Below are 25627 nucleotides of genomic sequence, written 5' to 3' on the forward strand. Positions count from 1 at the left end.
TGTCCAGCCTACCTGTGTCCCGAGCCTCCGTCCGGTCCCGAGCCTCCGTCCGGTCCCGTCCCGTCCCGAGCCTCCGTCCGGTCCCGTCCCGTCCCGAGCCGAGCCTCCGTCCGGTCCCGTCCCGTCCCGAGCCTCCGTCCGGTCCCGTCCCGTCCCGAGACTCCGTCCGGTCCCGTCCCGAGCCGAGCCTCCGTCCGGTCCCGTCCCAGGATCACCGCTCTTCGTCGGCGCCCATTCCCCTGTTCACATGCCGCGCCTCCCTGTCTGTGATAGGCGGAACACAATTTCCCAGCAGCCTGTGTTCCGCCTATCACGGACATCGTCTCATCCTCGTCCGTAGTACGAGGATGAGACGATGTCCGTGATAGGCGGAACACAGGCTGCTGGGAAATTCAGTGTTCCGCCTATCACAGGCGAAGGCGGAGCCGGAGGCGCGGCTTTTGAATTATAGAATGGCCGCTGTCTGTCTGCTCGACACGCTGATCGAGCAGGCAGACAGCGATGACTCGAGTATAAGCCGAGGGGGGCACTTTCAGCCTCAAAAAAGAGGCTGAAAATCTCGGCTTATACTCGAGTATATACGGTATGTGTGTGAGGTAGAGATAATCGTCCAGTTCTTCAAGGTCTGACAGTATGAAGTCAACTTTCTGCTTTCATCACCTCCCAACCCGTTATCTAACACTTACAAAGCTTCCTCAGTGCTTCACAAGAAACCTTTCTACAGAGGTCATTGAAGAAAAGGAGATGAGCTAACCAGCCAAGAGAAGAGGGTCCTCACTCTACAGAGATAACTAACCAAGAGATGAGGAGGGTCCACCCCACGGAGGTGACCGACCTGGAGATGAGGGGCCCACCCCACGGAGGTGACCAACCTGGAGATGAGAGGCCCACCCCACGGAGGTGACCAACCTGGAGATGAGAGGCCCACCCCACGGAGGTGACAAACCTGGAGATGAGGGGCCCTCCCCACGGAGGTGACCAACCTGGAGATGCGGGGCCCTCCCCACGGAGGCGACCAACCTGGAGATGAGGGGTTCCCCACTGAGACTACCAATCTGGAGATGAGGGTCTCACCCCATAGATATAGCCAACCTGGAGACAAGGGGCCCACCCCACAGAAGTGACCAACCTGGAGATGAGGGTCTCACCCCATAGACATAGCCAACCTGGAGACAAGGGGCCCACATCACAGAGGTGACCAACCTGGAGATGAGGGGCTCCCCCATGGAGACGACCAATCTGGAGATGACGGTCTCACCCCACAGACATAACCAACCTGGAAATGAGGATCCGCACCATACACAGATGAGGGCACTCACCCTACAGAGATAAGCAGCCAGGAAATTAGGTTCTTCACCCTACAAAGATAACCAACCAAGAGATGAGGGGCTTGCCCCACAAAGATAATCAACCTAGAAAAGAGGTGCTGACCCCACAGAGATAACCAAACCTAGGGATGAGGGGCTCACCCTACAGAGAAAGCCAACCAAGAGATAAGGGCGCTCACCCTGTCAATATAACCTACCAGGAATCGCAGCCCCAAAATCATATCCTTCACAGCTTTTTATCAGCAGATGGTGTTTTGGCAATGAATTCCACCAAGACCAGCACATAAGCATTAACTTTCTTGAGACTAAGAAGTGAGGATTAGAGAGAAGACAGGGACTGCCCCTCTTGCCCCCAATGCCTGCAACTCTACTTTAAATAAAAAAACGAATTACAAATTAAAAATAACATGTGAAGAATGACCCCCTATTATGTCCTCTATGGGCTGATTAGTGAAGGAAATGTTACACTATGTGCAGCAGACGATCCGGTAGCGGCTCTATCCAGGTGAAGGAGTCGGATGAGAGTCATGGCAGTCTATTGCAACCTCCATATGGGTTAGATGAGACCATTCGCAATGAGGGGACCCCCCCCCCCCCCGAATTTTCTCCATTCATGCCCCCCTCCCAGTTTATGACTTTGCTGCCATTCACTCGGCACAGAATAATCTCTGGATGTTCCCTCACCCACTCACACCGGGCTGTGCCAGGAAAACACCGAGAGCTCATCAACATCTACAAGAGGAAACGCCAACCTTCCAGGCAGGAGGTGACAGTACACGGCGCTGTTTACAACATGCTGTACACGTCTAATGACGATTATGTATCTCTCGCTATACACTGTCTGTATAATACAACAGAAGTTACTTGGCACAGAGCTCTGCGTGGTGTCAGTGTGCCGGGATTATCACCGCTCAATAATATTTTCTTACCAAGGTACTGAGACTATACCGAGGTACCATGACAATACCGAGGTGCCAAGACTATACCGAGATACTGAGAAGATACTGAGGTACCGAGACCATACCGAGGTACCGAGAACACACCGAGGTACCGAGAACACACCGAGGTACCGAGAACACACCGAGGTACCGAGAACACACCGAGGTACCGAGAACACACCGAGGTACCGAGAACACACCGAGGTACCGAGAACACACCGAGGCCATACCGAGAACACACCGAGGTACCGAGAACACACCGAGGCCATACCGAGAACACACCGAGGTACCGAGAACACACCGAGGTACCGAGAACACACCGAGGTACCGAGAACACACCGAGGTACCGAGAACACACCGAGGCCATACCGAGAACACACCGAGGTACCGAGAACACACCGAGGCCATACCGAGAACACACCGAGGTACCGAGAACACACCGAGGTACCGAGAACACACCGAGGCCATACCGAGAACATACCGAGGTACCGAAAATATTACGATGTACCGAGGATATCCCCGGGGGAACAGAGGATATCCCCGGGGGAACAGAGGATATCCCCGGGGGAACAGAGGATATCCCCGGGGGAACAGAGGATATCGCCGGGGGAACAGAGGATATGACGGGGGAACAGAGGATATGACCGGGGAACAGAGGATATCCCCGGGGGAACAGAGGATATGACGGGGGAACAGAGGATATGACCGGGGAACAGAGGATATCCCCGGGGGAACAGAGGATATACCCGGGGGAACAGAGGATATACCCGGGGGAACAGAGGATATACCCGGGGGAACAGAGGATATACCCGGGGGAACAGAGGATATCCCCGGGGGAACAGAGGATATCCCCGGGGGAACAGAGGATATCCCCGGGGGAACAGAGGATATCCCCGGGGGAACAGAGGATATCCCCGGGGGAACAGAGGATATCGCCGGGGGAACAGAGGATATCGCCGGGGGAACAGAGGATATCGCCGGGGGAACAGAGGATATCGCCGGGGGAACAGAGGATATAGCCGGGGGAACAGAGGATATACCCGGGGGAACAGAGGATATACCCGGGGGAACAGAGGATATACCCGGGGGAACAGAGGATATACCCGGGGGAACAGAGGATATACCCGGGGGAACAGAGGATATACCCGGGGGAACAGAGGATATAGCCGGGGGAACAGAGGATATAGCCGGGGGAACAGAGGATATAGCCGGGGGAACAGAGGATATAGCCGGGGGAACAGAGGATATAGCCGGGGGAACAGAGGATATAGCCGGAGGAGCAGAGGATATAGCCGGGGGAACAGAGGATATAGCCGGGGGAACAGAGGATATAGCCGGGGGAACAGAGGATATAGCCGGGGAACAGAGGATATAGCCGGGGAACAGAGGATATAGCCGGGGGAACAGAGGATATAGCCGGGGGAACAGAGGATATAGCCGGGGGAGCAGAGGATATAGCCGGGGGAACAGAGGATATAGCCGGGGAACAGAGGATATAGCCGGGGAACAGAGGATATAGCCGGGGAACAGAGGATATACCCGGGGGAACAGAGGATATAACCGGGGCAACAGAGGATATAGCCGGGGGAACAGAGGATATAGCCGGGGGAACAGAGGATATAACCGGGGAACAGAGGATATAGCCGGGGAACAGAGGATATAACCGGGGCAACAGAGGATATAACCGGGGCAACAGAGGATATAACCGGGGCAACAGAGGATATAACCGGGGCAACAGAGGATATAGCCGGGGAACAGAGGATATAGCCGGGGAAAAGAGAATATACCCGGGTACAGAGAATATATTGGTGGCCTGCTCTTCACTTCACACTGTTACTTAGAGAATTCTAGTAATACATGTGATCATACTTTGGCTTCTTTTTTTTTGCCTTCCTCTGGATCAACTGTGGATATAGGATTGTGTATATGGGATTGTATCTTTTTTTTCCTTTTATTGATTGAACTGGATGCACTTTTGTCTTTTTTTTTTTTTTTTTTAACCAGACTAAAATAGGACTAAATAATAAAGCTATATGCAGTATATCTAACAGTACAGCAGGAGGAGGGGGTACACCTGCTGCTTTCAAATACCTGAGAACTACAAGTCCCAGCAGTCCAATAATTATCCATAAATGAAGCCAATGAATCCAAGGACAGGGATGACATGGTCGGCCTCTGGTTTGCCATTAGCTTTTCTGGACATAGCTGAGCAGCAGACCATTGTCTGTGATTTCCAATGGAAAGGTAACCAGCATCCCTGGAAATGATTTGATGACGTTGGCAGCCATACAAAGAGCCGGCATGGGAGGAATGAGACGGAGCGGCTCTATAGACACGTCTCCATATAAATCATTTCCAGAATAAACTCTGCGAGTGGAAAGGATTACACAGGATGTATGAAATAGATTTATTCCGTTACTATTTATAAGAATATAGCGGGGTGTACCCGCCATGTAGAAGATACCTCAGGGGTGGAGAATGACATCAGAGTCCTATCATTTGGGGGGGGGGGGCAGGCGCCGTACACCAAGCAGCTGTGCATTTTAAGGAGCACCCCGGACAGAAGGAGAGAAGGAGACGTAACCCACCTAACACTGGCCACATACTTCCCAACAATAGACCACCATGATTTACAATTGTCCACCAGGAACAAGGATTTGTGATCTCTGCTCTTCCCATTATACGGGGTCCCCTGACTGATTTGTTTTACTATCATTATATATATATATAAAATAGAAAGTGTTGCAAAAAGAGCTGGAACACCCCAAGGTGGGCAGGAACGGAGGGAACAGAGCCCGGGGCCCCCCAGCGTTGAGCTCTCTCCCCTCCTATTGGGTGGTAGGCTGACCCTTTACATAAGGCTGATATCTCACATGGAACAGATGTGTGACGTCGCGGGCAGATGGATCGCCCTGACCCAGCGCACAGATGGCGGGCAGTGCAGGCACTGCGGTGGATGCGCGGACGGTAATATATTATTATATAAAGCTCCACAGAACAGGATTAATGGGAAGGCAGGAGGTGAGGGGGAGACCTGCTCCGCTCCGCAAATCCGAAATGACTAACAGAATTCCCCAGCTGTGCCGGCACGCCGATAGACGTCAGCGGATTAGGGAAGCGGCGGTGAGCGCCCGCTATGCTTTGTGCTGGAATTCCACCTCCACCCTCGCTGAACTTTTTCGCCGAGCTGCAGAAATTTCCACTGTTAGTCTGGACTCTGCAGATTCTGAATAAAGCTGCAGTAATATGCGGGTGATGGGGGGGGGCCTCGTTTCCTTCATAGTCTATTCTGGTCTGGTACACCAAGCTTGTCCCTGGTTGTCCAATTGAGCTGGACCTGTACAGTTATCTCAATGGTACTGATGATGATTTGGCAATCTGGTTCCCAGGCAGGCGGCTTCTACACCCCAGAGGATCTCCATGTCCTCTTTGGCTTGTAGAGCAATATAACAAAACTTGAGGCACAACACCACTGCCAAGAGGTCCAGATACAACTTTATTCAAATAAAAGTCAAGGATACAGTCCAAAAAGTATCCGATGCATTTCGGCAGGCCAAGAGCGCCCCCATCATTAGTAGGTTGAGTGACAGCAATGTGAACAAGCACAGCCAAACCAGCTGCTGAGAAGGCCTGTGATTGTAAATCACACTAGAAAAAAATACTATTGCAGGCCCAGCTCAGGTCTGGCTTATTCACATTGTTGTCAATCTAGTAGCCCTGATGAAGGCGGGGTGCTCATAGACCCTCGAAATGCATTGACTACTTTTGGTACCGTACTCCTGGAATTTTATCAGAATAAAGTTGTATCTTAACAATTTAGCAGTGGTGTGGCACTTCAGTTGTTTTTTTTGTCCCCTATTGTAGGCAGCCCCTCTGGTCTCCCAAAGAATGACGTTCTCCTGAACTTAAACATGGACAACAAATAACGTATTTAATGCACTTTTTAGAATATGCAAACATTACTCTCAAAGACCAGTAGGGCGTAGGCTTTTAAGCCTTCCCTGAAAGGTTGGGGGGGGGGGCACATGGCCTTTTGGTCGGGTTCTACCCCACCCATGGAGAGCCCCAACCCAATACTTTAGTAGATCTCATCTTGGCAGATTTCCCAAAGGATGGGGTGATCCTGGTCTTGCACATGGACAACATATAATGGATTTATTACACTTTTTGGAATATGCAGAAATTCTCACAGACCAGTAGGGCGTAGATTCCTGAGCATGAAAATTTGGGTTGGGGGGGTACATAGGCTTTTGGTTAGGTTTAACCGCACCAACAGGGAGCCCCAACTTAGTTAGTACTTCAGTAGAACTTGCCTTGGCAGGTCTCCTGAAGAATGGGGTTCTCCTGGGTTTGAATAGGTGGAGCAAAACTTGCCTTGGCAGGTCTCCCGAAGATTGGGGTTCTCCTGGGTTTGAATAGGTGGAGCAAGACTTGCCTTGGCAGTTCTCCTGAAGATTGGGGTTCTCCTGGGTTTGAATAGGTGGAGCAAGACTTGCCTTGGCAGGTCTCCTGAAGATTGGGGTTCTCTTGGGTTTGAATAGGTGGACCAAGACTTGCCTTGGCAGGTCTCCTGAAGATTGGGGTTCTCCTGGGTTTGAATAGGTGGAGCAAGACTTGCCTTGGCGGGTCTCCTGAAGATTGGGGTTCTCCTGGTTTCGAATAGGTGGACCAAGACTTGCCTTGGCAGGTCTCCTGAAGATTGGGGTTCTCTTGGGTTTGAATAGGTGGAGCAAGACTTGCCTTGGCAGGTCTCCCGAGGATTGAGGTTCTCCTGGGTTTGAATAGGTGGAGCAAGACTTGCCTTGGCAGGTCTCCCGAGGATTGAGGTTCTCCTGGGTTTGAATAGGTGGAGCAAGACTTGCCTTGGCAGGTCTCCCGAAGATTGGGGTTCTCCTGGTTTCGAATAGGTGGAGCAAGACTTGCCTTGGCAGGTCTCCCGAAGATTGGGGTTCTCCTGGTTTCGAATAGGTGGACCAAGACTTGCCTTGGCAGTTCTTCCAAAGAATGGGGTTCTCCTGGTTTCAGACAGGTGGACCAAGACTATTCTGCCCCTTTCAGAAGTCTTCGAACCCAAAAGGGGGGAGGGCCAGGTGTTACATTGTTACACCCTGTGCATTTCTTGGTGAGCTTCACCTTTTTAAATGCACCCGGTGTTTAGTTTTGTTGGGTGTGCTCAACAGTGACGATTAGACAGGTATATGTGCCCTCCCGGCACCACCATCGCCAGGCAAGACCGTGTCCAATTTCTGCTCATTGAGAAGGGGGCAGGGCAGGCACATTGGTGAAAATCACAGATATGGAACTTTGGCTTGGTTATAAACGCACAACAGGGGCAACTATTACATTTCCGTAGCTAATTTTTGCCTGAAATTTCTATCGGGGTGGGGCGGTGGCACGACTGAAGAGATCTGGTCAGAAGACCTGTAGAGATTATCAGAAACTAAACATTAAGCGATTTTGGTATTTAGAAGAGAAGATCACGGAAAACAGAAATATTGGTGACGGTTCCCTCTGAGGCCGTCCTGTAAACATCGATCAACAGACACATCATGGCTGAGAAATAAGAGTTGACTTACGTCAGTGTCGGGGCCCTTGTCCCCCCCGGGACAGGTGAACGTGACAAATTCATGGCAGCGTTTGTGCACCACAAAACAGCAAACTGCAAAGAGAATAAAAAGAAGAGGAAATGGAGATTGTTACTCATTTCAGATATAAACATTATGTAAAACAACAGCAAATCGCAGACAGAATCGCGTTTGATAACCAGCAAAAAACATTTACAAACAAAAAAAGCAGAAATGAAAAAAAAAATCCAGTATGGACCGAGACAAGGATATTGTTCTGAGCGAATTACTACGAGGCCCCAGGCTCAGAACTCAGAGGAGGAAAGTCAGAAGTCGGAAGGAGCAAGTCAGAGGTCACAGAGGGCAATCTAGAACTTGAAGTCAGCATCGAAGGTTTGGGGGTAGTAAATCAGAACTCAGAGGGCTTAAGTCCGAACTCGGAGGAGACACACAAGAATTTGGAGGTGGGACTCAGAAGTTAGAGGTTATAAGTCTGTAGTTGCATAGGATAAGTCATAAAATGGAGGGGATAAGTCAGAAATCAGAAGGGATACGTCATAAATTGAAAGTGCTGAATCAGAACATGGAGGGGATAAGCCTGTAGTCAGAAGTGGTAAGTGATAACATAAAGGGGGATAAGTCAGAATTCATAGGGGGTAAATCAAAATAGGGAGGGGATAAATCAGAAATCAGGGGGGGGATAAGTAGGAACAGAGGGATAAGTCAGAATATGGTGGGGAAAAGCCAGGGAGGAAAAGTCAGAAGTCAGAGAGGAAAAGTCAGAAGGGAAAAGTCAGACGTCAAAAGGGGAAAAGCCGGAATACATAGGGTAAGTGAGAAGTTTGAGGGGAAAAGAAAGAAGTTTGAGGGGAAAAGTCAGAAGTCAGAGGGGAAAAGTCAGAAGTCGGAGGGGAAAAGAAAGAAGTCAAAGTCAGAAGTCAGATGGGAAAAGTCAGAAGTCAGATGGGAAAAGTCAGAAGTCAGATGGGAAAAGTCAGAAGTCAGATGGGAAAAGTCAGATGTCAGATGGGAAAAGTCAGAAGTCAGATGGGAAAAGTCAGAAGTCAGATGGGAAAAGTCAGAAGTCAGAGGGGAAAAGCTGTAATATAGAGGGGTAAGTCAGAAGTTTGAGAGGAAAAGAAAGAAGTTTGAGGGGAAAAGTCAGAAGTCAGAAGTCAGATGGGAAAAGTCAGAAGTCAAAGGGGAAAAGCTGTAATATAGAGGGGTAAGTCAGAAGTTTGAGGGGAAAAGAAAGAAGTCAGATGGGAAAAGTCAGAAGTCAGATGGGAAAAGTCAGAAGTCAAAGGGGAAAAGCTGTAATATAGAGGGGTAAGTCAGAAGTTTGAGGGGAAAAGTCAGAAGGGAAAAGCCAGAAGTCAAAGGGGAAAAGCTGTAATATAGAGGGGTAAGTTAGAAGTTTGAGGGGAAAAGTCAGAAGTCAGAGGGGTAAGTTAGAAGTCAGAGCATATAAGTCAGAACATGGCGAGGATAAGTCATATCACAGGGGATAAGTCAGAACATGGAAGGGACAATTCAGGTAACTCAGAAGTCGGGGGTGACAAGTCAGAAGTTGGAGGTGTTCCTGTGTGTATTCGTACCAACTTGGGTGCTTTTTTGCCATACCCTCAGATGCATGTCAACTGGGAGCAATGTCTGTAACATGGCAGCCAATGGTGGCATTCATATATGTTACATGCACTGTGCGGCAACAGAGCGGCGTCTCAGTTCTTGCACGCAGTGCTTACGGTGGTCCCGGTAAAAATGCCCCCAAATGCTCCTTGTAATTGCTGCTCTTATTTACTGGTGGATTTTCAGGGAAGATATCGGAACACAACACAGAAGGGTGAAGAGCCGACGCCACTCCTGACACAGCAAGGCGATTTCATGCGACCAATTTACGATGAAATGGCGCTCAGCAGAAGTTTCCTTTAACATTCGGCTTTCCCGATGAATTTTTTTTTAGCCCGCTGACAGACAAGCGGAGGGTTTATGGCCCATCCCCAGCCTGACAATTTATCAGAGAAATCATAATATGTGAATATCCGATATTAAAAATGTGTGACAGATGGCGAGGACGCAGCGTAATGAAGAGAACGCCGCGCTGTCTGTGAATCATCATCTCCTCGTAATTCTCCCTGCCAAATTCCCTGCAATTAATAAAAGTGACACAGCATTGCTCGAAACGCTGCGCCGAATGAGGCTGGCAGCCGGGGACTCCATGCCAAGCAGCGGGCGCAAGTCATCTGCTGAACACTTGGTAGGAGCGCCATTTCTGCAGGACACAGTGGGGGAGAAGTGGCCAGTCCTGGAAAATAGCAAACGACCTCATGGCATGCCAATACCCAGCGGGGAGGGAGGCGATCGATGCAATTGAGGAGACCGATGTAGTCTGCTTTATGTAAATGAGGTAGAGCAGTCACATCGTATGTAAATTAGGAGGCGGGTACCAACTCAGGGGGCTTTTCAAAAGAGCAGGGGGTTCCGAACTAACTAAACAAAGGGCCAGTTTACTGTTCTTCAAACTTTAGAGGGGCTGCACTGTGGCCAGCGGGCGTAGCAAATGTGCTGGAGTAGACATTGCCCCATCATTGGTATCAGTGGGAGGAATAGTGCCCCATCATTGGTGTCAGTGGGAGGAATAATGCCCCATCATTGGTGTCAGTGGGAGGAATAGTGCCCCATCATTGGTGTCAGTGGGAGGAATAGTGCCCCATCATTGGTGTCAGTGGGAGGAATAGTGCCCCATCATTGGTATCAGTGGGAGGAATAGTGCCCCATCATTGGTGTCAGTGAGAGGAATAGTGTCCCATCATTGATGTCAGTGGGAGGAATAGTGCCCCATCATTGGTGTCAGTGGGAGGAATAGTGCCCCATCATTGGTGTCAGTGGGAGGAATAGTGCCCCATCATTGGTATCAGTGGGGGGAATAGTGCCCCATCATTGGTGTCAGTGGGGGGAATAGTGCCCCATCATTGGTGTCAGTGGGGGGAATAGTGCCCCATCATTGGTGTCAGTGGGGGGAATAGTGCCCCATCATTGATGTCAGTGGGAGGAATAGTGCCCCATCATTGGTGGTAAAATGTTTCAGCCAATACAGGGGGTGGAAGATTACTACAGAGCTATGGCCAGTCTTCCCAGTCCAGGAGCCAGCAGGATTTGTTTTAGGCGGTATCTCCATTGACAACTAGAGAAAATCTCACAGAATTGGTGACTTGTCCATCCATCAGCCAACAAGCCCATTGTTCCGGATATAGGAGACTTGGCACGGTCTACACCTTCTAGAAGTAATGTGACCTCAGAAGACAAGGCCCCGGTTTTGGTAAGTTGTGGCTCTATCTGCTGTGGCTCTATCTGCTGTGGCTCTATCTGCTGTGGCTCTATCTGCTGTGGCTCTATCTGCTGTGGCTCTATCTCTTGTGGCTCTATCTCTTGTGGCTCTATCTCTTGTGGCTCTATCTGCTGTGGCTCTATCTCTTGTGGCTCTATCTCTTGTTTCTCTTTACATTTCAGCAGAAGGTGGAGGCCACTGGCTGGTAAGGTACACTATTGGCTTGATGGTCAGCCACGGCTAGAGGAAAAGGATCCAATAAATGCCGACCTTTGCTAAACCAAACTTTGTCTTGTGTCGGTTTGCATCGCTCATGTACACAGAACGGCTACCACCCACAGCTGTGCCCACCGGGGTCGGTGTACACCACCTAAATCCCTGCCTGATAGAAGCAATCAGGATAATCCCCCAAAACACGGCCGCGAGGAGACAGATGGCCGCGACTGCTCGCCTCCGAGCCGAGGATTCTGGGTAATAAAAAAAAAAGCCAACAGAGGAGGAATCCAGAGAAAATGAACTCAGCTACGTCCTCCTAATCAGACGAGACCTGCGTCTCCTGATCAGCCGGGTGCCACGTTTATGGCGGGGGTAACATCTGCGGGACGGGGCGGCGATGGCGATCACTCCTCAAACACCAGCCGCAGAGTATTACTAATGGCAGCTGGTGGAAGAGTATACAAACTAGAAAGCGGACCTTGATCTACAAGCTGTATACACAGATACAATGAATATATAGATATAGGAAGATACCACGTATACATAGAGATACAGCACCTTGAAAAAGTATTCATACCCCTTGACATTCCCCACATTTTGTTACAACCAAAAACGTAAATATTTTTATTGGGATTTTATGTGATGGACCAACACAAAGTGTCACATAATTGTGAAGTGGAAGGAAAATTATAAATGATACAAATAAATATGTGAAAAGTGTGGGGGAGGGGCATTTGTATGGCGCCCCCTTTACTCTGATACCCCTAACTAAAATCTAGAGGAACCAATTGCCTTCAGAAGTCTCCTAATTAGTAAATAGAGTCCACCTGTGTGTAATTTAATCTCAGTATAAATACAGCTGTTCTGTGAAGCCCTCAGAGGTTTGTTAGAGAACCTTAGTGAACAAACAGCATCATGAAGGCCAAGGAACACACCAGACAGGTCAGGGATAAAGTTGTGGAGAAGTATAAAGCAGGGTTGGGTTATAATAAAATCTCCCAAGCTTTGATCATCTCACGGAGCTCTGTTCAATCCATCATCGGAAAATGGAAAGAGTATGGCACAACCGCAAACCTACCAAGACACGGCCGTCCACCTAAACTGACCGGGCCGGGCAAGGAGAGCGTTCATCAGAGAAGAGCCAAGAGGTCCATGGTAACTCTGGAGGAGCTGCAGAGATCCACAGCTCAGGGGGGAGAATCTGTCCACAGGACAACTATTAGTCGTCTCTCCACAAATCTGCCCTTTATGGAAGAGTGACAAGAAGAAAGACATTGGAGGAAGAAAGTCATAAGAAGTCCTGTTTGTAGTTTGTGAGAAGCCATGTGGGGGAGGGGGCAGCAAACATGTGGAAGAAGGTGATCTGGTCAGAGGAGACCAAAATTCAACTTTATGGCCTAAAAGCAAAACGCAATGTGTGGGGAAAACTAACACTGCCCATCCCCCGAACACACCATCCCCACCGTGAGACATGGTGGTGGCAGCATCATGTGGTGGGGATGGTTTTCTTCAGCAGGGACAGGGAAGCTGGTCAGAGTTGATGGGAAGATGGATGGAGACAAATACAGGACAATCTTAGAAGAAAACCTGTAAGGCCTCATGCACACGAGACGCAGTTAAACGCGCGTTCAGATGCAGTTGGACACTTTTTTCAACTGCCCCTGAACTCATTCAATGTTATCCTATGTGTCCATGTACACAGTCTCTTTTTTTGCCGTTTTTATGCAGTTGCGTTTAACCTCGTTTTTCCAGAAGCAAAAAAAATGGGTTCAGACGCAAAAATGTCCACGTTTCAGATGCAAAACGCGTCTAAACGCGGCACCCGCGTTTAGCCGCGTTTGCGTTTATATGCGTTTTTAAAGGAACCCAATTTTTGGACCTGAAAACTCAGAAATATGATCTGAGAATGACATTTTGTGATCCTACTTTGGGGGCCCATATCTTGGGGCCACTTATTGCGAGGAACCCCACATTTGGTATGCAGACACTGTGGATATAGCACTACAACATATCCAAATTTGGGGTTTCTATCACCAAGTGACCCCGAGATAGGGGGCCCCAAATTCGGGTCGCAAAATGTCATGCACCTTTCTGCATCAGAGAATGACATTTTGCGACCCGAATTTGGAGGCCCATATCTTGGTGCCAATTATTGCCAGGAACCCCAAATTCGGCATGCAGACACAGTGGAACTAGCACTACAACATATCCAAATTTGAGGATCCTATCATCAAGTGACCCCGAGATAGAGGGCCCCAAAGTCGGGTCGCAAAATGTCATGCACTTTTCTCCATCAGAGATACATGGCCTCAAAGTCAACTGTGACCATCTGCGGCAATGTAATTGGTCATTAGGGTTGGGTGTTATGGTAAGTGGTTATCCGTTAGGGTTAGTGTTTAGGATTAAGGGTTGGATTAGGGTTAGGGTTGGATTAGGGTTAGGGTTAGTGTAAGGGATAGGGTTAGTGTTAGGGGTTAGGGTTAGCGTTAGGGGTTAGGGTTAGCGTTAGGGGTTAGGGTTAGCGTTAGGGGTTAGGGTTAGCGTTAGGGGTTAGGGTTAGCGTTAGGGGTTAGGGTTAGCGTTAGGGGTTAGGGTTAGCGTTAGGGGTTAGGGTTAGCGTTAGGGGTTAGGGTTAGCGTTAGGGGTTAGGGTTAGCGTTAGGGGTTAGGGTTAGCGTTAGGGGTTAGGGTTAGCGTTAGGGGTTAGGGTTAGTGTAAGGGATAGGGTTAGCTGTTAGGGGTTAGGGTTAGTGTTAGGGGTTAGTGTTAGGGGTTAGGGTTAGTGTTAGGGGTTAGGGTTAGTGTTAGGGGTTAGGGTTAGTGTTAGGGGTTAGGGTTAGGGGTTAGGGTTAGTGTTAGGGGTTAGGGTTAGGGGTTAGGGTTAGTGTTAGGGGTTAGGGTTAGTGTTAGGGTTAAGGTTAGTGTTAGGGGTTAGGGTTAGTGTTAGGGGTTAGGGTTAGGGGTTAGGGTTAGTGTTAGGGGTTAGGGTTAGGATGAATGGTTAGGGTTAGGGTTAGGGGTTAGGGTTAGGGGTTAGGGTTAGTGTTAGGGGTTAGGGTTAGTGTTAGGGGTTAGGGTTAGTGTTAGGGGTTAGGGTTAGTGTTAGGGGTTAGGGTTAGTGTTAGGGGTTAGGGTTAGTGTTAGGGGTTAGGGTTAGGGGTTAGGGGTTAGGGTTAGGGGTTAGGGGTTAGGGTTAGGGGTTAGGGTTAGTGTTAGGGGTTAGGGTTAGGATGAATGGTTAGGGTTAGGGGTTAGGGTTAGGGGTTAGGGGTTAGGGTTAGTGTTAGGGGTTAGGGTTAGGGGTTAGGGTTAGTGTTAGGGGTTAGGGTTAGTGTTAGGGGTTAGGGTTAGGGGTTAGGGTTAGTGTTAGGGGTTAGGGTTAGGATGAATGGTTAGGGTTAGGGTTAGGGGTTAGGGTTAGGGTTAGGGGTTAGTGTTAGGGGTTAGGGTTAGGATGAATGGTTAGGGTTAGGATTCTGGATCAAATGTGACAATGAACATCCGGCTAAAATTAAAAAGCTTGTCGGGGTAGGTACGCAGGGTAGGTACGCAGGGTAGGTACGCAGGGTAGGTACGCAGGGTAGGTACGCAGGGTAGGTACACAGCTGCACATACATGTTTGTGAAATATCCAACAGACATTCGCTGTCCCCTCAACAGATGGGTCCAATATCGACGAGCTCTGACTCTGAACCTCTCACGAAATTTGCGACGACGTTGCTGTCTCATCAAGAGCAACATCAGGAGCATTTCCTGACATATATTCAATATGGGATCCATTTCAAAATATATACCACAGAAAGAGAGGCAAATGCCAGTGTACAACTGTTCTCTATACTGCTGCTGCTCACTCTGATCAAAATAGCAGAAATAGTTAAAAAACACATGCTTTGAGAGCTTGGGGAGGGTCTTCATGATGTTATCTTTCTAAACGCTTATAAACGCAAACGGAATGGTTTAGATCAAAGCATATTCATGTGTTAGAATGGCCCAGTCACAGTCCAGACCTAAATCCCATTGAGAATCTGTGGCAAGACTTGAAAATTGCTGATCACAGACGCTCTCCATCCAATCTGACAGAGCTTGAGATATTTTACAAAGAAGAAGAATGGGCAGAAATGTCCTCTCTAGATGGGCAAAGCTGGTAGAGACACCCCCAAAAAGACTTGTAGAGAAAGGGGGTTCTACAAAGTATTGACTCCGGGGGGCGCCATACAAATACCCCTCCCCCACACTTTTCACATATTTATTTGTATCATTTATCATTTTCCTTCCACTTCACAATTATGTGACACTTTGTGTTGGTCCATCACATAAAATCCCAATAAAATACATTTATGGTTTTGGTTGTAACATGAGAAAGTGTGGGGAATTGCAAAGGGTATGAATACTTTTTCAAAGGCTAGATACTTTGAATATATAGAGATATAAGTAGATACAATGCATGTATAGATATAGGTAGATACTTTGTATATAAAGATACAAGTGATCTTCTCCAAGCTCAGCAATGTGTCAGTGTCCGGGAACATCGGTGTCCGGGAAGATCTGTGTCCGGGTGCTGGAAAGAAGATTCCGGCACTGGATGGAAGCCAACGTCTGAGGATAAAACACGCCTGTGAGGGGAGCAAATCCGGTCTTCTGTCCTGATTACAATTCCATTTCTAATAACCAGGGACTGAGATGAAAGGAACGGCCATAATAAATCCATCAGATCACGGCAGTCACGTGACTTCCCGGGAACCCGCACACCTCCCCAGAAGAGGGATCCGCTCGCCTTGTAGGTGGCTGCAGGTCGCAGTACACACAGCAGTCGTATCCCGACATCCAGGGTGACATGATGTCCCCACAGACAGGATTAGTACACACGGCAGGGACGGTGACCCCGCACACAGCGCCGATCTGTATACAGTATATATAGGACAGAGTGCCAGGGATGGGTCCTGGACAGGAACATTCTGCCCCTGCCATTTGGGTTGTAGTTCCTTCAAGGGACATTTTTATTGTTCCAGGTCAGTCCGGTCAGAGAGGACTAATTTCTATACTCTCTGGACTGGCAAGTCCTCATTTGGGACCCAGAATTTGGAGGCTTGGGAAGACTTTGGATGGGAAAGAGCCTCCAAAACTCCGGTGCCCATCCAAAGACCTGAGGGCCACATGCGGCCCTTTGGTATATGATGTGTGGCCCCTCAGACCTTAGCAGTCTCTAGAAGGAACATTGATTGGGGCGATACCATTGATCTCCACCACCCTCATAAAACATCTTCCCATGTTTGTAGCCAACAATGTATCCCGTCCTCACTCTCTGACCTCCAACAATGTATCCCGTCCTCACTCTCTGACCTCCAACAATGTATCCCGTCCTCACTCTCTGACCCCCAACAATGTATCCCGTCCTCACTCTCTGACCTCCAACAATGTATCCCGTCCTCACTCTCTGACCTCCAACAATGTATCCCGTCCTCACTCTCTGACCTCCAACAATGTATCCCGTCCTCACTCTCTGACCCCCAACAATGTATCCCGTCCTCACTCTCTGACCCCCAACAATGTATCCTGTCCTCACTCTCTGACCCCCAACAATGTATCCTGTCCTCACTCTCTGACCCCCAACAATGTATCCTGTCCTCACTCTCTGACCCCTAACAATGTATCCCGTCCTCACTCTCTGACCCCTAACAATGTATCCCGTCCTCACTCTCTGACCCCCAACAATGTATCCCATCCTCACTCTCTGACCCCCAACAATGTATCCCGTCCTCACTCTCTGACCCCCAACAATGTATCCCGTCCTCACTCTCTGACCTCCAACAATGTATCCCGTCCTCACTCTCTGACCCCCAACAATGTATCCTGTCCTCACTCTCTGACCCCTAACAATGTATCCCGTCCTCACTCTCTGACCCCCAACAATGTATCCTGTCCTCACTCTCTGACCCCCAACAATGTATCCTGTCCTCACTCTCTGACCCCCAACAATGTATCCCGTCCTCACTCTCTGACCTCCAACAATGTATCCTGTCCTCACTCTCTGACCCCCAACAATGTATCCCGTCCTCACTCTCTGACCTCCAACAATGTATCCTGTCCTCACTCTCTGACCCCCAACAATGTATCCCGTCCTCACTCTCTGACCTCCAACAATGTATCCCGTCCTCACTCTCTGACCCCCAACAATGTATCCCGTCCTCACTCTCTGACCACCAACAATGTATCCCGTCCTCACTCTCTGACCTCCAACAATGTATCCTGTCCTCACTCTCTGACCTCCAACAATGTATCCTGTCCTCACTCTCTGACCTCCAACAATGTATCCCGTCCTCACTCTCTGACCTCCAACAATGTATCCCGTCCTCACTCTCTGACCTCCAACAATGTATCCCGTCCTCACTCTCTGACCTCCAACAATGTATCCTGTCCTCACTCTCTGACCTCCAACAATGTATCCCGTCCTCACTCTCTGACCCCCAACAATGTATCCTGTCCTCACTCTCTGACCTCCAACAATGTATCCTGTCCTCACTCTCTGACCCCCAACAATGTATCCCGTCCTCACTCTCTGACCTCCAACAATGTATCCCGTCCTCACTCTCTGACCTCCAACAATGTACCCCGTCCTCACTCTCTGACCTCCAACAATGTATCCCGTCCTCACTCTCTGACCCCCAACAATGTATCCCGTCCTCACTCTCTGACCTCCAACAATGTATCCCGTCCTCACTCTCTGACCCCCAACAATGTATCCTGTCCTCACTCTCTGACCCCCAACAATGTATCCTGTCCTCACTCTCTGACCTCCAACAATGTATCCCGTCCTCACTCTCTGACCCCCAACAATGTATCCTGTCCTCACTCTCTGACCCCCAACAATGTATCCTGTCCTCACTCTCTGACCTCCAACAATGTATCCTGTCCTCACTCTCTGACCCCCAACAATGTATCCCGTCCTCACTCTCTGACCTCCAACAATGTATCCCGTCCTCACTCTCTGACCTCCAACAATGTATCCTGTCCTCACTCTCTGACCCCCAACAATGTATCCTGTCCTCACTCTCTGACCCCCAACAATGTATCCCGTCCTCACTCTCTGACCTCCAACAATGTATCCCGTCCTCACTCTCTGATCCCCAACAATGTATCCCGTCCTCACTCTCTGACCCCCAACAATGTATCCCGTCCTCACTCTCTGACCTCCAACAATGTATCCCGTCCTCACTCTCTGACCTCCAACAATGTATCCCGTCCTCACTCTCTGACCTCCAACAATGTATCCTGTCCTCACTCTCTGACCTCCAACAATGTATCCCGTCCTCACTCTCTGACCCCCAACAATGTATCCCGTCCTCACTCTCTGACCTCCAACAATGTATCCCGTCCTCACTCTCTGACCTCCAACAATGTATCCCGTCCTCACTCTCTGACCCCCAACAATGTATCCCGTCCTCACTCTCTGACCTCCAACAATGTATCCCGTCCTCACTCTCTGACCTCCAACAATGTATCCCGTCCTCACTCTCTGACCTCCAACAATGTATCCCGTCCTCACTCTCTGACCTCCAACAATGTATCCTGTCCTCACTCTCTGACCCCCAACAATGTATCCCGTCCTCACTCTCTGACCCCCAACAATGTATCCCGTCCTCACTCTCTGACCTCCAACAATGTATCCCATCCTCACTCTCTGATCCCCAACAATGTATCCCGTCCTCACTCTCTGACCCCCAACAATGTATCCTGTCCTCACTCTCTGACCCCCAACAATGTATCCCGTCCTCACTCTCTGACCTCCAACAATGTATCCTGTCCTCACTCTCTGACCCCCAACAATGTATCCTGTCCTCACTCTCTGATCCCCAACAATGTATCCCGTCCTCACTCTCTGATCCCCAACAATGTATCCTGTCCTCACTCTCTGATCCCCAACAATGTATCCTGTCCTCACTCTCTGACCCCCAACAATGTATCCTGTCCTCACTCTCTGATCCCCAACAATGTATCCCGTCCTCACTCTCTGATCCCCAACAATGTATCCTGTCCTCACTCTCTGACCTCCAACAATGTATCCTGTCCTCACTCTCTGACCCCCAACAATGTATCCTGTCCTCACTCTCTGATCCCCAACAATGTATCCCGTCCTCACTCTCTGATCCCCAACAATGTATCCCGTCCTCACTCTCTGACCTCCAACAATGTATCCTGTCCTCACTCTCTGACCCCCAACAATGTATCCTGTCCTCACTCTCTGATCCCCAACAATGTATCCCGTCCTCACTCTCTGACCCCCAACAATGTATCCTGTCCTCACTCTCTGACCCCCAACAATGTATCCCGTCCTCACTCTCTGATCCCCAACAATGTATCCTGTCCTCACTCTCTGATCCCCAACAATGTATCCCGTCCTCACTCTCTGACCCCCAACAATGTATCCTGTCCTCACTCTCTGACCCCCAACAATGTATCCCGTCCTCACTCTCTGATCCCCAACAATGTATCCCGTCCTCACTCTCTGACCCCCAACAATGTATCCCGTCCTCACTCTCTGATCCCCAACAATGTATCCCGTCCTCACTCTCTGACCCCCAACAATGTATCCCGTCCTCACTCTCTGATCCCCAACAATGTATCCTGTCCTCACTCTCTGACCACCAACAATGTATCCTGTCTTCACTCTCTGACCTCCAACAATGTATCCCGTCCTCACTCTCTGACCTCCAACAATGTATCCCGTCCTCACTCTCTGACCACCAACAATGTATCCCGTCCTCACTCTCTGATCCCCAACAATGTATCCCATCCTCACTCTCTGACCTCCAACAATGTATCCCGTCCTCACTCTCTGACCTCCAACAATGTATCCCGTCCTCACTCTCTGACCACCAACAATGTATCCCATCCTCACTCTCTGACCCCCAACAATGTATCCCATCCTCACTCTCTGACCACCAACAATGTATCCCGTCCTCACTCTCTGATCCCCAACAATGTATCCCGTCCTCACTCTCTGATCCCCAACAATGTATCCCGTCCTCACTCTCTGACCCCCAACAATGTATCCCGTCCTCACTCTCTGATCCCCAACAATGTATCCCGTCCTCACTCTCTGATCCCCAACAATGTATCCCGTCCTCACTCTCTGACCCCCAACAATGTATCCTGTCCTCACTCTCTGACCACCAACAATGTATCCCGTCCTCACTCTCTGACCCCCAACAATGTATCCCGTCCTCACTCTCTGACCTCCAACAATGTATCCCGTCCTCACTCTCTGACCCCCAACAATGTATCCCGTCCTCACTCTCTGACCTCCAACAATGTATCCCGTCCTCACTCTCTGACCCCCAACAATGTATCCCGTCCTCACTCTCTGATCCCCAACAATGTATCCTGTCCTCACTCTCTGACCTCCAACAATGTATCCTGTCCTCACTCTCTGACCCCCAACAATGTATCCTGTCCTCACTCTCTGACCCCCAACAATGTATCCTGTCCTCACTCTCTGATCCCCAACAATGTATCCTGTCCTCACTCTCTGATCCCCAACAATGTATCCTGTCCTCACTCTCTGATCCCCAACAATGTATCCTGTCCTCACTCTCTGACCCCCAACAATGTATCCTGTCCTCACTCTCTGATCCCCAACAATGTATCCTGTCCTCACTCTCTGATCCCCAACAATGTATCCTGTCCTCACTCTCTGATCCCCAACAATGTATCCTGTCCTCACTCTCTGATCCCCAACAATGTATCCCGTCCTCACTCTCTGACCCCCAACAATGTATCCTGTCCTCACTCTCTGACCTCCAACAATGTATCCCGTCCTCACTCTCTGACCCCCAACAATGTATCCTGTCCTCACTCTCTGATCCCCAACAATGTATCCCGTCCTCACTCTCTGACCCCCAACAATGTATCCCGTCCTCACTCTCTGATCCCCAACAATGTATCCTGTCCTCACTCTCTGATCCTCAACAATGTATCCTGTCCTCACTCTCTGACCCCCAACAATGTATCCCGTCCTCACTCTCTGACCCCCAACAATGTATCCTGTCCTCACTCTCTGACCCCCAACAATGTATCCCGTCCTCACTCTCTGATCCCCAACAATGTATCCCGTCCTCACTCTCTGACCCCCAACAATGTATCCCGTCCTCACTCTCTGATCCCCAACAATGTATCCCGTCCTCACTCTCTGACCTCCAACAATGTATCCCGTCCTCACTCTCTGACCCCCAACAATGTATCCTGTCCTCACTCTCTGATCCCCAACAATGTATCCCGTCCTCACTCTCTGACCTCCAACAATGTATCCCGTCCTCACTCTCTGACCCCCAACAATGTATCCCGTCCTCACTCTCTGACCCCCAACAATGTATCCCGTCCTCACTCTCTGACCACCAACAATGTATCCCGTCCTCACTCTCTGACCCCCAACAATGTATCCCGTCCTCACTCTCTGACCACCAACAATGTATCCCGTCCTCACTCTCTGACCACCAACAATGTACCCCGTCCTCACTCTCTGACCACCAACAATGTATCCCGTCCTCACTCTCTGACACCAACAATGTATCCCGTCCTCACTCTCTGACCACCAACAATGTATCCTGTCCTCACTCTCTGACCCCCAACAATGTATCCGGTCCTCACTCTCTGACCACCAACAATGTATCCCGTCCTCACTCTCTGACCCCCAACAATGTATCCTGTCCTCACTCTCTGACCCCCAACAATGTATTCTGTCCTCACTCTCTGACCCCCAACAATGTATCCCGTCCTCACTCTCTGATCCCCAACAATGTATCCCGTCCTCACTCTCTGATCCCCAACAATGTATCCTGTCCTCACTCTCTGACCTCCAACAATGTATCCCGTCCTCACTCTCTGACCACCAACAATGTATCCCGTCCTCACTCTCTGACCACCAACAATGTATCCCGTCCTCACTCTCTGACCACCAACAATGTATCCTGTCCTCACTCTCTGACCCCCAACAATGTATCCTGTCCTCACTCTCTGACCCCCAACAATGTATCCTGTCCTCACTCTCTGACCCTTATTTCCTTTATTAGCTCTGCAGTCTCGGACACTTCTCTCCAGCATTACATATACTGAACATTATGTGCGGCTCTTTGGTGATATCAGGGGCCACATTTGAGGCCCCCTTTAGCTCACAAGTTGACAACCACTGCTCCAAACCCTGATTACAGGAGCGTTGGTCCTCAAAGGGTTGACCCGCCTGCAGGGGAGGCTTTAAAAGCAGCAGGAAAGGATCAGCAGCTTTCTATGAGGTGAAGTCCACGGCTGTGACACGGGTCGGCTGTCTGGTGACTGAGGCTCGCTTTGCCGAGCTCCTGCAATTTTGTTTTGCAACCCGAAACAGATGGGAACTTAAGACCCAAGTGTAGGACTGAGATACTGGCGGTGAGCCATTCTGTGGTCTTCGTTATAACAGGACTATGGGGTGCTTGGCTTTATTTTGCAGAAGAAAGCCATCTGTGTTCGCTTCTTCCGAGAGACCAATAAAGGGTATTCATCTCGGACTCTTCATATTACTATTATGCATACAGTGCCCCATCCCAATAATCAATACACAGATTGGACAATTACCTATTGGCAGAGAATTGCACGGCTGAGGGTCCTCAACCCGCTCTCCACCAAATGGCACCAAGAACAGGTGGCATCTGTGCCCCGTGTTCACACACTCTTCATTATCTGAGGAGATGGACACTTGAACATCCAGGCCTTGGTTGGGACGTGCCCTGCCTGCGGAGTGCCTCCAATCTCCATCTGCTGAGGATAGCCAATTCCCCCATAGACGCCAATATCCTCATCTCCTGAACTGATAAAAACTGCAGCCAATGTTCCAGCCCACAGTGAAGCCCCCACTCACACCGGCTGGAGCAGAAGTGGGAGCTTGCACAGCACAGGATCATGTGACACCCGGAAGAAGCACCGTGATAAGCCTGCTGGAAATGGCCTCCAGCCGCCGTGCCTCCGATACTACCGGATAATCAGAGTCACGATGACAAGGGCTGAGGGAGAGCCGTCTTGTGTGCCGGCTGAATTCACAAAGTAGGGGGAGGAGAGGGGGGTAAATGGCGTGGAAAACGCCGTCCACCCGTCACACCGGTTCAATGAATGCCGCGGCTGATGGTGAGACGGTAAAGCCGTGATGAAGCATTTCTGTTGTTTTTTCCAGGAGAACGGTCTGTTCTCGAAGCAATGTTTCCGCTGGATTAGTCACAGAGCTCACACTTCATTTCACTCCGCAGACTGACTACTTACATCTGCCCCGTCACACCGCAGAGAGACTACCTCCATCTGCCCCGTCACACCGCAGACTGACTACCTCCATCTGCCCCGTCACACCGCAGACTGACTACCTCCATCTGCCCCGTCACACCGCAGACTGACTACCTCCATCTGCCCCGTCACACCGCAGACTGACTACCTCCATCTGCCCCATCACACCGCAGACTGACTACCTCCATCTGCCCCGTCACACCGCAGACTGACTACCTCCATCTGCCCCGTCACACCGCAGACTGACTACTTCCATCTGCCCCGTCACACCGCAGACTGACTACTTCCATCTGCCCCGTCACACCGCAGACTGACTACCTCCATCTGCCCCGTCACACCGCAGACTGACTACTTCCATCTGCCCCATCACACCGCAGACTGACTACTTCCATCTGCCCCATCACACCGCAGACTGACTACTTACATCTGCCCCGTCACACCGCAGAGAGACTACCGCTATCTGCCCCGTCACACCGCAGACTGACTACTTCCATCTGCCCCGTCACACCGCAGACTGACTACCTCCATCTGCCCCGTCACACCGCAGACTGACTACCTCCATCTGCCCCGTCACACCGCAGACTGACTACCTCCATCTGCCCCATCACACCGCAGACTGACTACCTCCATCTGCCCCGTCACACCGCAGACTGACTACCTCCATCTGCCCCGTCACACCGCAGACTGACTACTTCCATCTGCCCCGTCACACCGCAGACTGACTACTTCCATCTGCCCCGTCACACCGCAGACTGACTACCTCCATCTGCCCCATCACACCGCAGACTGACTACTTCCATCTGCCCCATCACACCGCAGACTGACTACCTCCATCTGCCCCATCACACCGCAGACTGACTACTTCCATCTGCCCCGTCACACCGCACACTGACTACTTCCATCTGCCCCGTCACACCGCAGACTGACTACTTCCATCTGCCCCGTCACACCGCAGACTGACTACTTCCATCTGCCCCGTCACACCGCAGACTGACTACCTCCATCTGCCCCATCACACCGCAGACTGACTACTTCCATCTGCCCCATCAGACCCCAGACTGACTACCTCCATCTGCCCCATCACACCGCAGACTGACTACTTCCATCTGCCCCGTCACACCGCAGACTGACTACCTCCATCTGCCCCATCACACCGCACACTGACTACTTCCATCTGCCCCGTCACACCGCAGACTGACTACTTCCATCTGCCCCGTCACACCGCAGACTGACTACTTCCATCTGCCCCATCACTCCGCAGACTGACTACTTCCATCTGCCCCGTCACACCGCAGACTGACTACTTCCATCTGCCCCGTCACACCGCAGACTGACTACTTACATCTGCCCCCGTCACACCGCAGACTGACTACTTCCATCTGCCCCGTCACACCGCAGACTGACTACTTACATCTGCCCCCGTCACACCGCAGACTGACTACCTCCATCTGTCCCATCACACCGCAGACTGACTACCTCCATCTGCCCTGTCACACCGCAGACTGACTACTTCCATCTGCCCCATCACACCGCAGACTGACTACCACCATCTGCCCCATCACACAGCAGACCGACTACCTCCATCTGCCACGTCACACTGCAGAATGACCAACACTATCTGCCTCATCACACCGCAGACTGACTACCTCCATCTGCCCCGTCACACCGCAGACTGACTACCTCCATCTGCCCCGTCACACCGCAGACTGACTACCTCCATCTGCCCCGTCACACCGCAGACTGACTACCTCCATCTGCCCCGTCACACCGCAGACTGACTACCTCCATCTGCCCCGTCACACCGCAGACTGACTACCTCCACCTGCCCCGTCACACCGCAGACTGACTACCTCCACCTGCCCCGTCACACCGCAGACTGACTACCTCCACCTGCCCCGTCACACCGCAGACTGACTACCTCCACCTGCCCCGTCACACCGCAGACCGACTACTTC

At 50.5% G+C, this 25627-nt stretch overlaps 1 protein-coding gene across 1 annotated transcript in view; it reads right to left on the reverse strand.

Annotated features, from left to right (window-relative positions):
- PRKCA (protein kinase C alpha) overlaps nucleotides 1-25627 on the reverse strand; it is a gene marked incomplete in the record, with an annotated part of 355905 nt that overhangs the window by 195131 nt on the left and 135147 nt on the right. Inside the window, 1 exon segment of the mRNA XM_077460653.1 lies at nucleotides 7843-7925. Within this exon segment, the coding sequence (XP_077316779.1) occupies nucleotides 7843-7925 (83 nt within the window).

The sequence above is a fragment of the Lithobates pipiens genome, unplaced genomic scaffold (genome assembly GCF_037356315.1).
Source record: "Lithobates pipiens isolate NorthernLeopardFrog02 unplaced genomic scaffold, aLitPip1_a1.2 Scaffold_28, whole genome shotgun sequence".
Classification (NCBI taxonomy): domain Eukaryota; kingdom Metazoa; phylum Chordata; class Amphibia; order Anura; family Ranidae; genus Lithobates; species Lithobates pipiens.